A 16,062-nucleotide genomic window follows, 5' to 3' on the forward strand; every position below is an offset into this window, starting at 1 on the left:
AGGCAGCCATATTCTTTGAGTTTGTCGTGGGTGATTGTCCTTAGTGTCCTTGTTCCTGTCTTTGTTAGTTTACACAAGTATAGGCTGTTTCGGTTTTCATTTCGTTCATTACGTTCTTTTGTTTTGTAGTGTTTGTATTAATTCATGTTTACGTTTGTTCATTAAACATGGATCGCAATCTACACGCTGCATTTTGGTCCGATCCTTGTTCCACCTCTTCGTCAGAGGAGGAGATAGAAGAAAGCCGTTACAGAATCACCCCCCACAACTGGACCAAGCGGCGTGGTAACAGGCAACAACAGCAGCAAGAGTTGCGTAATAAGGATTTCTGGACATGGGAGGAAATCCTCGACGGGAGAGGACCCTGGGCTAAACCAGGGGAGTGTAGCCGCCCAAAGGTGCAGCAGGAGAAAAAGCCCGGGAGTCAGCCCCAAAAATGTATTGGGGGGGGGGGAGGCTAACAGGGAGTATGGCTACGCCAGGTAGGAGAACTGGGCAGACTCCCTGTGCTTACCGGGGGGCTAGAGAGACCGGGCAGGCACCGTGTTATGCTGTGGTGCGCACGGTGTCTCCAGTGCGGGTGCATAGCCCGGTGCGGTACATTCCAGCTCCACGTATCGGCCGGGCTAGAGTGAGCATCGAGCCAAGTGCCATGAAGCCGGCTCTACGCATCTGGTCTCCAGTGCGTCTCCTTGGGCCGGCTTACATGGCACCAGCCTTGCGTTCGGTGTCTCCGGTTCGGCCTACAGTGCGCCTCGCCTGTCCAGCGCTGCCGGAGCCTTCCTCCTCTCCAGCGCTGTCGGAGTCTCCCGCCTGTTTAGTGCTGCCAGAGCTTTCCGCCTCTACAGTGCTGCCGGAGTCTCCCGCCTGTTCAGAACTGCCAGTCTGCAAGGAGCTGCCAGTCTGCATAGAGCTGCCAGTGTGCATAGAGCCGCCAGTGTGCATAGAGCTGCCAGTGTGCATGGAGCTGCCAGTCTGCATAGAGCTGCCAGTCTGCAAGGAGCTGCCAGTCTGCAAGGAGCTGCCGGTCTGCATAGAGCTGCCAGTCCGCAAGGAGCTGCCAGTCCGCAAGAAGCTGCCAGTCTGCAAGGAGCCGCCAGAGCTGCCAGTCTGCAGGATGCCGCCAAAGCTGCCAGTCTGCAAGGAGCCGCCAGAGCTGCCAATCTGCATGGAGCCGCCAGAGCTGCCAGTCTGCATGGAGCAGCCAGAGCCGCCAGTCAGCATGGAGCAGCCAGAGCCGCCAGTCAGCATGGAGCAGCCAGGGCCGCCAGTCAGCATGGAGCAGCCAGAGCAGCCAGTCTGCATGGAGCAGCCAGAGATGCCAGTCAGCATGGAGCAGACAGTCAGCATGGAGCAGCCAGAGCAGCCAGTCAGCATGGAGCAGCCAGAGCAGCCAGTCAGCATGGAGCAGCCAGAGCTGCCAGTCAGCATGGAGCAGCCAGAACTGCCAGTCAGCCAGACTCTTCCAGATCTGCCAGTCAACCAGACTCTTCCAGATCTGCCAGTCAGCCAGACTCTTCCAGATCTGCCAGTCAGCCAGACTCTTCCAGATCTGCCAGTCAACCAGACTCTTCCAGATCTGCCAGTCAACCAGACTCTTCCAGATCTGCCAGTCAACCAGACTCTTCCAGATCTGCCAGTCAACCAGACTCTTCCAGATCCGTCAGTCAGCTGGGATCTGCCAGAACTGCCAGTTGGCCAGGATCTGCCAGTCGGCCAGGATCTGCCAGTCGGCCAGGATCCGCCAGTCGGCCAGGATCCGCCAGTCGGCCCGGATCTGCCAGATCTGCCAGTCAGCCAGGATCTGCCAGTCAGCCAGGATCTGCCAGTCAGCCAGGATCTGCCAAAACCACCAGCCAGCCAGGATCTGGTAGATTCATCAACCTGCCTGAGCTTCCTCTCACTCCTGAGCTTCCTTTCACTCCTGAGCTTCCTCTCACTCCCGAGCTTCCCCTCAGTCCCGAGCTGCCCCTCAGTCCCGATCTGCTCCTCAGTCCAGTGGGGTTCTGGGTGAGGACTACTAGGCCATGGTCGGCGGCGAGGGTGGACTATCCAAGGACGCGAGGAGAGGGGACTAAGACATTGATTGAGTGGGGTCCACGTCCCGCGCCGGAGCCGCCACCATGGACAGACGCCCACCCGGACCCTCCCTATTGTTTTGAGGTGCGTTCGGGAGTCCGCACCTTAGGGGGGGGGGGGGGTTCTGTCACGCCCTGGTCGAAGTATTTTGTGTTTATCTTTATTTATTTGGTCAGGCCAGGGTGTGGCATGGGTTTTTGTATGTGGTGTGTATGTATGGGGATTGTAGCTAGTGGGGTGTTCTAGTTAAGTCTATGGCTGTCTGAAGTGGTTCTGAATCAGAGGCAGGTGTTTATCGTTGTCTCTGATTGGGAACCATATTTAGGCAGCCATATTCTTTGAGTTTGTCATGGGTGATTGTCCTTAGTGTCCTTGTTCCTGTCTTTGTTAGTTTACACAAGTATAGGCTGTTTTGGTTTTGGTTTCGTTCATTACGTTCTTTTGTTTTGTAGTGTTTGTATTAATTCATGTTTACGTTTGTTCATTAAACATGGATCGCAATCTACACGCTGCATTTTGGTCCGATCCTTGTTCCACCTCTTCGTCAGAGGAAGAGATAGAAGAAAGCCGTTACAATAACTCTCGGAAGAAGAAAAGCAGGGGTGTATGTTTCATGATTAACTACTCATGGTTTGACTGTGATAACCTACAGGAACTCAAGTCCTTTTGTTCACCTGACCCAGAATACCTCACAATCAAATGCCGACCGTATTACCTCCCAAGATAATTCTCTTCGGTTATAGTCACAGCCGTGTATATTCCCCCTCAAGCAGATACCTCGACGGCCTGCAAAGAACTACACTGGACAATATGCAAACTGCAAACCACATATCCTGAGGCCACATTTATTGTAGCTGGGGATTTTAACAAAGCAAATTTGAGGAAAACACAAACAAAATTCTACCAACAAGTTCACTGTAGTACTCGGTCTGGAAAAACATTGAACCACTGCTACTCAACTTTTTGAAATGCCTATAAGGCCCTCCCCCACCTTCCCTTCGGCAAATCTGATCACGACTCCATTTTGCTCCTACCTTCCTATAGGCCGAAATTCAAACAGGAAGTACCCGTGCTAAGGGCTACTCAACGCTGGTCTGACCAATCAAAATCCATGCTTCAAGATTGTTTTGATCACACGGGTGGAGATGTGTTCCAGGAAGCGTCTGAGAATAACATTGACAAATACACGGATAAGGTTACTGAGTTCATAGGAAATGTATAGGAGATGTTGTATCCACGGTGACTATTAACACCTACCCAAACTAGAAACCGTAGATGGCAGATTTGAGGATAACACAGTGCCACCGATGCGGTCCGCTACCAAGGACTGTGGGCTCTTCTCCGTGCCCTGACATAAGTAAGACATTTAAGCATGTTAACCCTCGCAGGGCTACCAGCCCAGATGGCATCCCTATCCGCATCCTCAGAGCATACGTAGAGTGTGCTAGCTAGAGTGTTTGCGGACATATTCAATCTCTCCCTATCCCAGTCTGCGTCCCCACACGCTTCAAGATGTCCACCATTGTTCCTGTACCCAAGAAAGCAAAGGTAACTGAACTAAATGACTATCGCCCCATAGCACTCACTTCTGTCATCATGGAGTGCTTTGAGAGGCCAGATAAGGATCATATCACCTCTACCTTACCTGACTCCCTAGACCCAGTTAAATTTGCTTACCACCCCAAAAGATCCACAGACGATGCAATCGCCATCACACTGCACACATCCGATTTGGACAAGAGGAATACCTACAGTGCCTTGCGAAAGTATTCGGCCCCCTTGAACTTTGTGACCTTTTGCCACATTTCAGGCTTCAAACATAAAGATATAAAACTGTATTTTTTTGTGAAGAATCAACAACAAGTGGGACACAATCATGAAGTGGAACGACATTTATTGGATATTTCAAACTTTTTTAACAAATCAAATCAAAAACTGAAAAATTGGGCGTCAAAATTATTCAGCCCCCTTAAGTTAATACTTTGTAGCGCCACCTTTTGCTGCGATTACAGCTGTAAGTCGCTTGGGGTATGTCTCTATCAGTTTTGCACATCGAGAGACTGAAATGTTTTCCCATTCCTCCTTGCAAAACAGCTCGAGCTCAGTGAGGTTGGATGGAGAGCATTTGTGAACAGCAGTTTTCAGTTCTTTCCACAGATTCTCGATTGGATTCAGGTCTGGACTTTGACTTGGCCATTCTAACACCTGGATATGTTTATTTTTGAACCATTCCTTTGTAGATTTTGCTTTATGTTTTGGATCATTGTCTTGTTGGAAGACAAATCTCCGTCCCAGTCTCAGGTCTTTTGCAGACTCCATCAGGTTTTCTTCCAGAATGGTCCTGTATTTGGCTCCATCCATCTTCCCATCAATTTTAACCATCTTCCCTGTCCCTGCTGAAGAAAAGCAGGCCAAAACCATGATGCTGCCACCACCATGTTTGACAGTGGGGATGGTGTGTTCAGGGTGATGAGCTGTGTTGCTTTTACGCCAAACATAACGTTTTGCATTGTTGCCAAAAAGTTCAATTTTGGTTTCATCTGACCAGAGCACCTTCTTCCACATGTTTGGTGTGTCTCCCAGGTGGCTTGTGGCAAACTTTAAACGACACCTTTTATGGATATCTTTAAGAAATGGCTTTCTTCTTGCCACTCTTCCATAAAGGCCAGATTTGTGCAATATACGACTGATTGTTGTCCTATGGACAGTCTCCCACCTCAGCTGTAGATCTCTGCAGTTCATCCAGAGTGATCATGGGCCTCTTGGCTGCATCTCTGATCAGTCTTCTCCTTGTATGAGCTGAAAGTTTAGAGGGACGGCCAGGTCTTGGTAGATTTGCAGTGGTCTGATACTCCTTCCATTTCAATATTATCGCTTGCACAGTGCTCCTTGGGATGTTTAAAGCTTGGGAAATCTTTTTGTATCCAAATCCGGCTTTAAACTTCTTCACAACAGTATCTCGGACCTGCCTGGTGTGTTCCTTGTTCTTCATGATGCTCTCTGCGCTTTTAACGGACCTCTGAGACTATCACAGTGCAGGTGCATTTATACGGAGACTTGATTACACACAGGTGGATTGTATTTATCATCATTAGTCATTTAGGTCAACATTGGATCATTCAGAGATCCTCACTGAACTTCTGGAGAGAGTTTGCTGCACTGAAAGTAAAGGGGCTGAATAATTTTGCACGCCCAATTTTTCAGTTTTTGATTTGTTAAAAAAGTTTGAAATATCCAATAAATGTCGTTCCACTTCACGATTGTGTCCCACTTGTTGTTGATTCTTCACAAAAAAATACAGTTTTATATCTTTATGTTTGAAGCCTGAAATGTGGCAAAAGGTCGCAAAGTTCAAGGGGGCCGAATACTTTCGCAAGGCACTGTATGTAAGAATGCTGTTCATTGACTATAGCTCAGTATTCAACACTATAGTACCCTCCAAGCTCACCATTAAGCTCGGGGCCCTGGGTCTAAACACCACCCTGTGCAGCTGGGTCCTGGACTTCCTAACGGGCTGCCCCCAGGTGGTAGAAAACAACACCTCCACTTCGCTTATCCTCAACAAAGGGGCCCCACAAGGGTCGTGCTTAGCCCCCTCCTCTAGTCCCTGTTCACCCATGACTGCATGGCCATGCATGCGTCCAACTCAATCATCAAGTTTGCAGACGACACAGCAGTAGTAGGACTGCTGACCAACAATGAGGAGGAGACAGCCTACAAGGAGGAGGTGAGGGTCCTGGGAGAGTGGTGCCAGGAAAATAACTTCTCCCGCAACATCAACAAAACAAAGGAGCTGATCGTGGACTTCAGGAAACAGCAGTGGGCACACTCTCCTATCCACATCGATGGGAAAGCAGTGGAGTAGGTGGAAAGCTTCAAGTTCCTGAAATGGTCCACCCACACAAACAGTGTGGTGAAGAAGGCGCAAACGGCCCCTCTTCAACCTCAGGAGGCTGAAGAAATTTGCCTTGGCCCCTAAAACCCTCACTAACTTTTACAGATGCACAATTGAGAGCATCCTGTTGGGCTGTATCACCGCCTGGTATCACCGGCAATTATAGGGCTCTCCAGAGGATGGTGTGGTGTGCCCAACGCATCAGCGGGGGTAAACTACCTGCCCTCCAGGACACCTCCAGCACCCGATGTCACAGGAATCATCAAAGACATCAACCACCCGAGCCACGGCCTGTTCACCCCACTATCATCCAAAAGGTGAGGTCAGTACAGGTGCATCAAAGCTAGGACTGAGAGACAGAAGCTGTTTTTCAATCTCAAGACCATCAGACTGTTAAATAACCATCACGAGCCAACATCCATGGAGGCTGCTGCCCTATATACGTACATAGACTTGCAATCACTGGCCACTTTAGTAGTCACTTTAATAATGTGTACATACTGTTTTCTATTTGACTGTATTTTCGACATTGCCCTATCTACCTATCTAATATTTATACAGTACCCATCAAAAGTTTGGACACACTTATTCAAAGGTATTCCTTTATTTGTACTATTTTCTACAATATAGATTAATAGTGAAGACATCAAAACTATAAAATAACACATATGGAAGGAATCTTGTAATAACCAAAAACAAATCAAACAACCAAAAACAAATCTAAATATATTTGAGATTCTTTAAAGTAGCCACCCTTTGCCTTGATGACAGCTTTGCACACTCTTGGCATTCTCTCAACCAGCTTCATGAAGTAGTCATCTGGAATGCTTTTAAATTAACAGGTGAGCCTTGTTAAAAGTTAATTTGTGGAATTTCTTTCCTACTTAATGTGTTTAGGCCAATCAGTTGTTGTGACAAAGTAGGAGTGGTATACACCACAGGAAAGGAAGACCCAGAGTTACCTCTGCTGCAGAGGATAAGTTCATTAGAGTTGCCAGCCTCAGAAACTGCTGCCCAATTAAACGCTTCACAGAGTTCACGTAATAGACACATCTCAACATCAACTGTTCAGAGGAGACTGCGTGAATCAGGTCTTTATGGTTGAATTTCTATAAAGAAAACACTACTAAAGGACACCGATTAGAAGAAGAGACTTGCTTCGGCCAAGAAACGCAAGCAATGGACATTAGACTGTTGGAAATCTGTCCTTTGAGATTTTTGGTTCCAACTGCCGTGTCTTTGTGAGACGAAGAGGAGGTGAACGGATGATCTCCGCATGTGTGGTTCCCACTGTGAAAAATGGAGGTGGAGGTGTGATGGTGTGGGGGTGCTTTGCTAGTGACACTATCTGTGCTTTATTTAGAATTGAAGGCACACTTAATCAGCATGGCTACCACAGCATTCTGCAGCAATACGCCATCCCATTTGGTTTGCTCTTGGGACTATCATTTGTTTTTCAACAGGACAATGACCTAACACACCTCCATGCTGTGTAAGGGCTATTTGATCAAGAAGGAGAGTGATGGAATGCTGCATCAGATGAACTGTCCTCCACAATCACCTGACCTCAACCCAATTGAGATGGTTTGGGATAAGTTGGACCGCAGAGTGAAGGAAAAGCAGCGAACAAGTGCTCAGCATATTTGGGAACTCCTTCAAGACTGTAAAACGTTCCTCGTGAAGCTGGTTGAGAGAATGCCAAGAGTGTGCAAAGCTGTCATCAAGTTTGTCCAAACGTTTGACTTGTACTGCATATTTCTTAATTACATTATTTTACTTTAGATTTTTGTGTATTGTTGGGAATTGTTAGATTGGAGCTAGGACTGTTGGAGCTAGGATCACAAGCATTTCTCTACACCTGCAATAACATCTGCTAAATATTTGTATGTGACGAATAAAGTTTGATTTGTACCTGGATTACTGGATACACTGTGATGTATATGTGCTTCTGCCTCCACCGAGTCATATGGTTTGTCTCAGTTGAAATGTTATCTGTTCTTTTCATTCAAAGGAAAAAAATAAATAATCAAATAATCAAAATGAATATGGAAAATGGCTACAAGGACATAAGGTGGTCATATAAAAGGAAAATACTGACACATGGTTTCTTCTATTATGTGTTTTTATTTTTAATAACTTTATAATGTAGAATTACATGTACATTAATTGCTACAAAAAATGAGGGTTTATGCCTTTCCACTTGCATCTGAAAATACATATTCACATAATTATTTGCTTTTACATAAATGTCCTTAGTAATTAGTTGATTATTTGAATCAGCTGTGTAGGGCTAGGGCAAAAACCAAAAGTTGTTGCCCATGGGGTCCCGAGGACCGAGTTTGGGAAACCCTGCTTAAGGTGTTTTAGGGGGGTGATGAAATAGTGGTATATAGCTGTAAGGTTAGTGGTGCCATTTTTTCCTTTCCTCCTTCCTTTTTATTTTTGTATCACAAAATATAACGTGATTGAGAACACATTACTGCACAGTAGGTGGCGGCATGCACAAACAAATGTGCGAACGCGATGATACCAGAAGAAGAAACGGTTTCCGTTTATACAGGAAGTAAATGCTAAGCAATTCGCGTGACAAACTGCACCAGACACACGGTTTTAAAGGCGATTTAAATTGTGTCATTTGATTCGTAAATTGTGCAATAGAATATTTGAAAATTAACAACCTTTTAATCTAGAAGATTGTGCATTTGGTGAGTCTTACTAATCATCTCTCAAATCACTTTGTTATGGATGTGAGCAAGTCAAACTAGTAGACAAGTTGGAGGTTTTCAGTGTTGTGCTTGCATGGTATTAGGCATAGTTCTGTTTAAAATGTTATTTAGATGTTTTACTGCAGAACTCTTTCTTGATAACTTAAGTTATTTATATATTTTGAGTTATGAAAACCATAGCTTAAAGCACATACATGCACAATAACATAAGCCAGCCCCCAGACCTGTTTGTGCTCCTGTCAACTCCATTGCTCATTGTCAAATCAAAAAAAAATTGGATGACAATTCCATAAGGAGTTGGCAAGGGCCCAGAAACAACTGTCACCCAGGCAATAACAATAGTTTACTCATCTGTCATCTTCAGTGTCCATTACATTCAAACATGGGTCTCTCATTGAATGTGTTCCTCCTCTTCCAGGTGTTTGAACCAACTGGATGTTGAGTGTGCGGGCTCTGTTTAGGATTGGGTTCCTTGTGACATTACGGGCAACCACAGTCCTCTCCCGCAGGAGGGCATGTCCATTGGTCAGTGTGACGAATAGTCTATATAAGGAGTGCTTCAGTGGACAAGTGTCCACCATGGCCCAGTCCATAAAATACCTTGGGTAAGGTGTGTGTGTGTGTGTGTGTGTGTGTGTGTGTGTGTGTGTGTGTGTGAAATATTTATATCTGTATCCTCAGGCAGGAGGAGGCTCAACAAATTGACGAGGAGTTGTTCTCAGAGTATGGATTCAGTGTGGACCAGCTGATGGAGCTGGCTGGGCTCAGCTGTGCTACAGCAATCACCAGGGTGAGACTCAGCATTTCCCCTAGGAGTGTCTCTTACAATGACTGGTACTACCCAAGGTGCTGTGAGGTGGTGAATGCCACAGCTGTGTGCTGTTCAGCATTGGAAAATCTCAGAAGCACAAGTTTATCTCAATTTAGACTCTGCATAGTGTAGATTAGACATTTCACAATTGGAAATCATGAGGGCTCTATTAGGCTGGTTGAAATGGTTTTAAGCTTGACATGTGCTTTAAGTGTTGCTTTTAGGCTACCTTTTTATTCACCTGTTGCCTTTCTTCTGCTCCAGGCCTACCCCACCAGCTCTCTAGTCAAAGCCAGACCCTCTTTGCTTGTGATTTGTGGCCCAGGTAACAATGGAGGAGATGGCCTGGTCTGTGCCAGACATCTCAAACTCTTTGTGAGTGTTTCATCCTTCTCATCTGCTATGTTTCCAAATATCAAGGCATGCAGCAGATATTAGAGAATTGGTTCTTGTTATAATTAACCAATTTTTCTTAAAGGCATCTATTGCTTTTGGAATCAATGCTGTGTTGTGCTTTTTCTGTAATAGTGACTTTAAATTGGCATCACATAGGCTTAAATAACCTATTAGTATGCATTGCTAAGTAACATGCCTATAGTCTGATTCTTTGTGCTTGATGCTTTGTGTGACTACAGGGTTATGCACCCACCATACTGTACCCAAAGAGGCCAAACAAACTGTTGTTCCAGGGTCTGACCACCCAGTGTGAGAAGATGGACATCCCTTTCCTAACTGAAATGCCTGAGGTACTAGTGAGCTCTGGCTCCTGTGTTAACCTCAGAACAAAGTCTATTTGGTTGTTAGGTGTGTGTCCTGACTCCTCGGCTACCTCACATAAGTTTCTGTGAGTGTCAGTAGTGTTGTATAAAAGGTTGTTGGTGTATTTATCTTGGGAGTGTGTATGTGATGCTGTGCAGTTGTTACAGTTCTGACAGTGACAGAGATGATCCTCTTAGGCAATGGTGGTCGACGAGGCTTACGACATGGTGATAGACGCCATCTTTGGCTTCAGCTTCAAGGGTGCAGTGCGGGAGCCTTTTGGCTCCATCCTGGACGTGCTGAAGAAGACCACTGTACCCATAGTTAGTATTGACATCCCCTCAGGTGGGTGGGCCCTTAACTCACTTCAATAGAATCTAGAGGGCAGATATACAGTGCCTTGCGAAAGTATTCGGCCCCCTTGAACTTTGCGACCTTTTGCCACATTTCAGGCTTCAAACATAAAGATATAAAACTGTATTTTTTTGTGAAGAATCAACAACAAGTGGGACACAATCTTGAAGTGGAACGACATTTATTGGATATTTCAAACTTTTTTAACAAATCAAAAACTGAAAAATTGGGCGTGCAAAATTATTCAGCCCCCTTAAGTTAATACTTTGTAGCGCCACCTTTTGCTGTGACTACAGCTGTAAGTCGCTTGGGGTATGTCTCTATCAGTTTTGCACATCGAGAGACTGAAATTCTTTCCCATTCCTCCTTGCAAAACAGCTCGAGCTCAGTGAGGTTGGATGGAGAGCATTTGTGAACAGCAGTTTTCAGTTCTTTCCACAGATTCTTGATTGGATGCAGGTCTGGACTTTGACTTGGCCATTCTAACACCTGGATATGTTTATTTTTGAACCATTCCTTTGTAGATTTTGCTTTATGTTTTGGATCATTGTCTTGTTGGAAGACAAATCTCCGTCCCAGTCTCAGGTCTTTTGCAGACTCCATCAGGTTTTCTTCCAGAATGGTCCTGTATTTGGCTCCATCCATCTTCCCATCAATTTTAACCATCTTCCCTGTCCCTGCTGAAGAAAAGCAGGCCCAAACCATGATGCTGCCACCACCATGTTTGACAGTGGGGATGGTGTGTTCAGCTGTGTTGCTTTTACGCCAAGCATAACGTCTTGCATTGCTGCCAAAAAGTTCAATTTTGGTTTCATCTGACCAGAGCACCTTCTTCCACATGTTTGGTATGTCTCCCAGGTGGCTTGTGGCAAACTTTAAACAACACTTTTTATGGATATCTTTAAGAAATTGCTTTCTTCTTGCCACTCTTCCATAAAGGCCAGATTTCTGCAATATTCGACTGATTGTTGTCCTATGGACAGAGTCTCCCACCTCAGCTGTAGATCTCTGCAGTTCATCCAGAGTGATCATGGGCCTCTTGGCTGCATCTCTGATCAGTCTTCTCCTTGTATGAGCTGAAAGTTTAGAGGGACGGCCAGGTCTTGGTAGATTTGCATTGGTCTGATACTTCTTCCATTTCAATATTATCGCTTGCACAGTGCTCCTTGGGATGTTTAAAGCTTGGGAAATCTTTTTGTATCCAAATCCGGCTTTAAACTTCTTCACAACAGTATCTCGGACCTGCCTGGTGTGTTCCTTGTTCTTCATGATGCTCTCTGCGCTTTTGACGGACCTCTGAGACTATCACAGTGCAGGTGCATTTATACGGAGACTTGATTATACACAGGTGGATTGTATTTATCATCATTAGTCATTTAGGTCAACATTGGATCATTCAGAGATCCTCACTGAACTTCTGGAGAGAGTTTGCTGCACTGAAAGTAAAGGGGCTGAATAATTTTGCACGCCCAATTTTTCAGTTTTTGATTTGTTAAAAAAGTTTGAAATATCCAATAAATGTCGTTCCACTTCATGATTGTGTCCCACTTGTCGTTGATTCTTCACAAAAAAATACAGTTTTATATCTTTATGTTTGAAGCCTGAAATGTGGCAAAAGGTCGCAAAGTTCAAGGGGGCTGAATACTTTCGCAAGGCACTGTAGATGTTTTTCACTAATAAGCTAGTTGAGTAAAAATATCCAGTCTGTACTATATCTCAATCACAAGGTAATAATTGATTTTATATAGTAGAATTTCAAAGTTGGTTTAAAAACAATTTTAGCAAAATCTGGCAGTATTTGGGTGATGGTCTTCGACATCTTAAGATGATAGGCAGTACATAAAGGTAGTATCTTGAGAAGAGGGAGCATAGATGGTACAGAGACCTTCAGACGGACAGGCCACGGAGCTCCTCAATGGGCACTTAGTCGTCTTGGATAGTCGCAGCTCCTCCTCCATAGGTAGGCTGGATCATCCACTACTGAAATGTAGCACCCACCTGGGTGATGCTTCGGCAACTGTAAAAGTGGCAGTAATACCCCCCCACCCTCGGTAGTGGTCCAGAAAAGCAACAGACGGAGTGAGCCTCTGCATCCCCTCACACCGCAGTCCACTTACCTCTAGGAACTGGGGCACGGGGCTAAATAGCTAATACTGTTGATCTGGTGTTGCTGCATTATTCAAATCATATTAGCAAGCTAGCTAGCCAAGCCAAATATAAACTGACTTGCCATAGTCAGTCCTGCATTTCTGTGGGTCACCACCAGATATTTAAATTGATCTATTGATCTAAAAAAAGCTTATAAGAAAATGCCTTGATTAAAAACCACATTTTGGGCAGTATTTTGTTCAGAAAACATTGGGAACGTTATTTGTTGAATCCAGAGGTTCAATACAGTGTGCCTTAAGTCTATTAGCTTGGCCAAAATGTTTCCATTGGGATGGAGATATTCTCCCCTACTGTATATGTCCTCTTCAGGTTGGGATGTGGAGCAGGGCAGCACAGATGGACTCCAGCCAGACATGCTAATCTCCCTGACTGCCCCTAAGAAGTCAGCAAAACACTTCTGTGGACGCTACCACTATCTGGGGGGACGTTTTGTGCCTCCTGCCATGGAGAAGAAGTACCAGCTCAACCTTCCTCCGTACCCCAATACTGACTGTGTGTACCAGCTGCAGTAGTGCCAACCATGTATATGTAAAAAAAAAAAAAAAAAAGATTGGTGGGTAAATGCTATTCGCAGTGAGTAAAGTAATGCTCCCATGTATAACACTTGTAATACCCTCTATCTTATGTTCAAAACATTTTATTGTGCATTAATTGGGGTTTCACACATTTCACCCATGAGTCATTCATGCAAAATCTATGTTTTCTGTGAATTACTATGATAACATTTAGTTTAGTCACCAATACATCAGATAATGCTAACTATTTGTTTATGCTATTTTAACAACTAAAAAATACAAGATACAAATGTCAAGACTGTTCTTTTTGAAGTGCTGAATATAACAAATAGTAGATGGTTTCATTATTCTTATACAATGCATACAGTACCAGTCATCTTGAATTCCAGGTGAAGCTGGTTGAGAGTGCTAAGAGAGTGCAAAACTGTCATCAAGGCAAACATTTTTTTGGTAACTACATGATTACATGTGTTATTTATAGTTTTGATGTCTTCACTACTATTCTACAATGTAGATGATAAAGGAAAAACTCTGAGTAGGTGTGTCCAAACTTTTGACTGGTACTGTATAGTATGTAGGGCAAATCATCAGAAATGGGGGTATTGTAAAGCAGTTGGCTGTTGTAAAACGTATCACGATGTTGTATGCCATTTCTGTCCCTTGCAAGATTGTACAAGATCACCTTTTCTATGTGACTTGTCAACTGATACAGTATTGCCTCTCTCTGCTTGAAATTCATCAGCTTACAGTGTATCAATGAAATGTGGGCTATTCTTAACATGACGCAACGCGGAGTGCCTGGATACAGCCCTTAGCCGTGGTATATTGGAAATATACCACAAACCCCCAAGGTGCCTTTTTGCTATTATAAACTGGTTACCAATGCAACTAGAGCAGTATACGGTCTGACGAACCACAACTTATAAATAGTTTTATACCATGGCATTGCTGAACACTCATTTGCATGGTAGAATTCAATGGATATTGTACGTTTTTACATGTTTGTTTGAGGTGCTTTTGAAAGCAAAAGCTGAATTGAAGTACTGGTATTGTTGAATTCAGGGGCGCAACTTTTGTCCCCCCCCCCAGTTTTATCATTGGAATGGGATACAAAACGAGGCAAAGGTCTGCTTTAGGACCATGCGGATGCCTCCGAGCATCGTGTAGGCTATTTGGAGTATTTATTAGATTCGATTGTGCCCCTGGCTGAATTCGATTTTCATAATAGCAAGCTAGGACTGATGGCTTGGTTAGCTAAACTAGCAAATCTGTTTGGTTCCTACGGCAACTACTGTAGACATCAACTAGCCATCTAGTAAACTTGCTAGTGACTTCAGTGGATGTTGACACATTTCTACAGACAGTATTGCCATGTTCACGGTTTTCCCGCCAAATTGGGCTACTTTGAAAACAATGTCGCGGGTGAAACTGTTTTGGGGGCCCCTTGTGAGACCATATGCTGGTGCGGTTGGCCCTGGGTTCCTCCTAATGCAAGACGATGCTAGACCTCATGTGGCTAGAGTGTGTCAGCAGTTCCTGCAAGAGGAAGGCATTGATGCTATGGACTGGCCCGCCCGTTCCCCAGACCTGAATCCAATTGAGCACATCTGGGACATCATGTCTCGCTCCATCCACCAACGCCACGTTGCACCACAGACTGCCCAGGAGTTGGCGGATGCTTTAGGTCAGGTCTGGGAGGAGATCCCTCAGGAGACCATCCGCCACCTCATCAGGAGCATGCCCAGGTGTTGTAGGGAGGTCATACAGGCACGTGGAGGCCACACACACTACTGAGCCTCATTTTGACTTGTTTTAAGGACATTACATCAAAGTTGGATCAGCCTGTAGTGTGGTTTTCCACTTTAATTTTGAGTGTGACTCCAAATCCAGACCTCCATGGGTTGATAAATTTGATTTCCATTGATAATTTTTGTGTGATTTTGTTGTCAGCACATGGTTGAGTCACATGAGCGAGAGGAGAGAGAGCAGCACGTGTAGACGTTGTGACACATTTTTACCAGTTGTAGTTAGGCTCTTTAGATTGTCATTAGGGAAACACCTATTTCCAACCCTATTTCCATAAAACATATTAATACGCTAGAACTGATTCACATCAAGAATGGAGACATGGAGACAACGCACTGGAAAATGACTTTGGGCACACTGGAGCACATTACATACATTCGCACAGAGGTGGTTTAAACTGCATTATAATGTTATCTGCTTAAAGAAAACAGTCTCAAGCTAAGTGCTTTATGCATGCTCAGTTATTGGTTCTCAGGGCTGCCCGAGTGGAAATTTGAAATGGAAGTTTTTCAAATCAAATTATTTGTCATATACACGTGTTTAGCAGATGTTATTGTGGGTGTAGCGAAATGCTTGTTTGTAGCTCCAACAGTGCAGTAATGATCAGTTTCAGCTGTCCTCATTATTGTCTCCAACCTCCAGTTTTCCCCAGTGTATTTATCCCTGTGTTTCCTGTCTCTCTGTGCCAGTGTATTTATCCCTGTGTTTCCTGTCTCTGTGCCAGTTCTTCTTGTATGTTTCCATGTCAACCAGCGTTTTTCCCGTTCTCCTGCTTTTTGCATTCTCCTTTTTCTAGTCCTCCTGGTTTTGACCCTTGCCTGTTTCTGACCCTTGCCTGCCTGACCATTCTGCCTGCCTTGATCACGAGCCTGTCTGCCACTCTGTACCTCCTGGACTATGATCTGGTTTTGACCTTTTTGCCTGTCCATGACCATTCTCTTGCCTACC

General features: G+C 44.7%; 1 protein-coding gene across 1 annotated transcript; it reads left to right on the top strand.

Moving 5' to 3' along the window:
• Positions 1–8,517: 8,517 nt before the first annotated feature.
• naxe (NAD(P)HX epimerase) lies at positions 8,518–13,594 on the top strand. The gene is made up of 7 exons (XM_036971155.1): positions 8,518–8,679; positions 9,119–9,305; positions 9,382–9,490; positions 9,776–9,886; positions 10,147–10,257; positions 10,468–10,615; positions 13,103–13,594. The coding sequence occupies exons 2-7, from the start codon at positions 9,136–9,138 to the stop codon at positions 13,303–13,305; spliced, it is 852 nt and encodes a 283-aa protein (XP_036827050.1). The 5' UTR covers positions 8,518–8,679; positions 9,119–9,135; the 3' UTR covers positions 13,306–13,594.
• The last annotated feature ends 2,468 nt before the right edge of the window (positions 13,595–16,062 follow it).

The sequence above is a fragment of the Oncorhynchus mykiss genome, chromosome 32, assembly GCF_013265735.2.
Source record: "Oncorhynchus mykiss isolate Arlee chromosome 32, USDA_OmykA_1.1, whole genome shotgun sequence".
In the NCBI taxonomy this organism is placed as follows: Eukaryota; Metazoa; Chordata; class Actinopteri; order Salmoniformes; family Salmonidae; genus Oncorhynchus; species Oncorhynchus mykiss.

What these genes read in the sequence shown, in the direction of transcription:
- naxe (XM_036971155.1), top strand. Translation starts at nt 9,136, where the DNA reads ATGTTGAGTGTGCGGGCTCTGTTTAGGATTGGGTTCCTTGTGACATTA. An exon ending in GTGCTACAGCAATCACCAGG is followed by an intron (nt 9,491 to 9,775) that starts GTGAGACTCAGC and finishes CTTCTGCTCCAG; the next exon opens with GCCTACCCCACCAGCTCTCT. An exon ending in TAGTATTGACATCCCCTCAG is followed by an intron (nt 10,616 to 13,102) that starts GTGGGTGGGCCC and finishes TGTCCTCTTCAG; the next exon opens with GTTGGGATGTGGAGCAGGGC.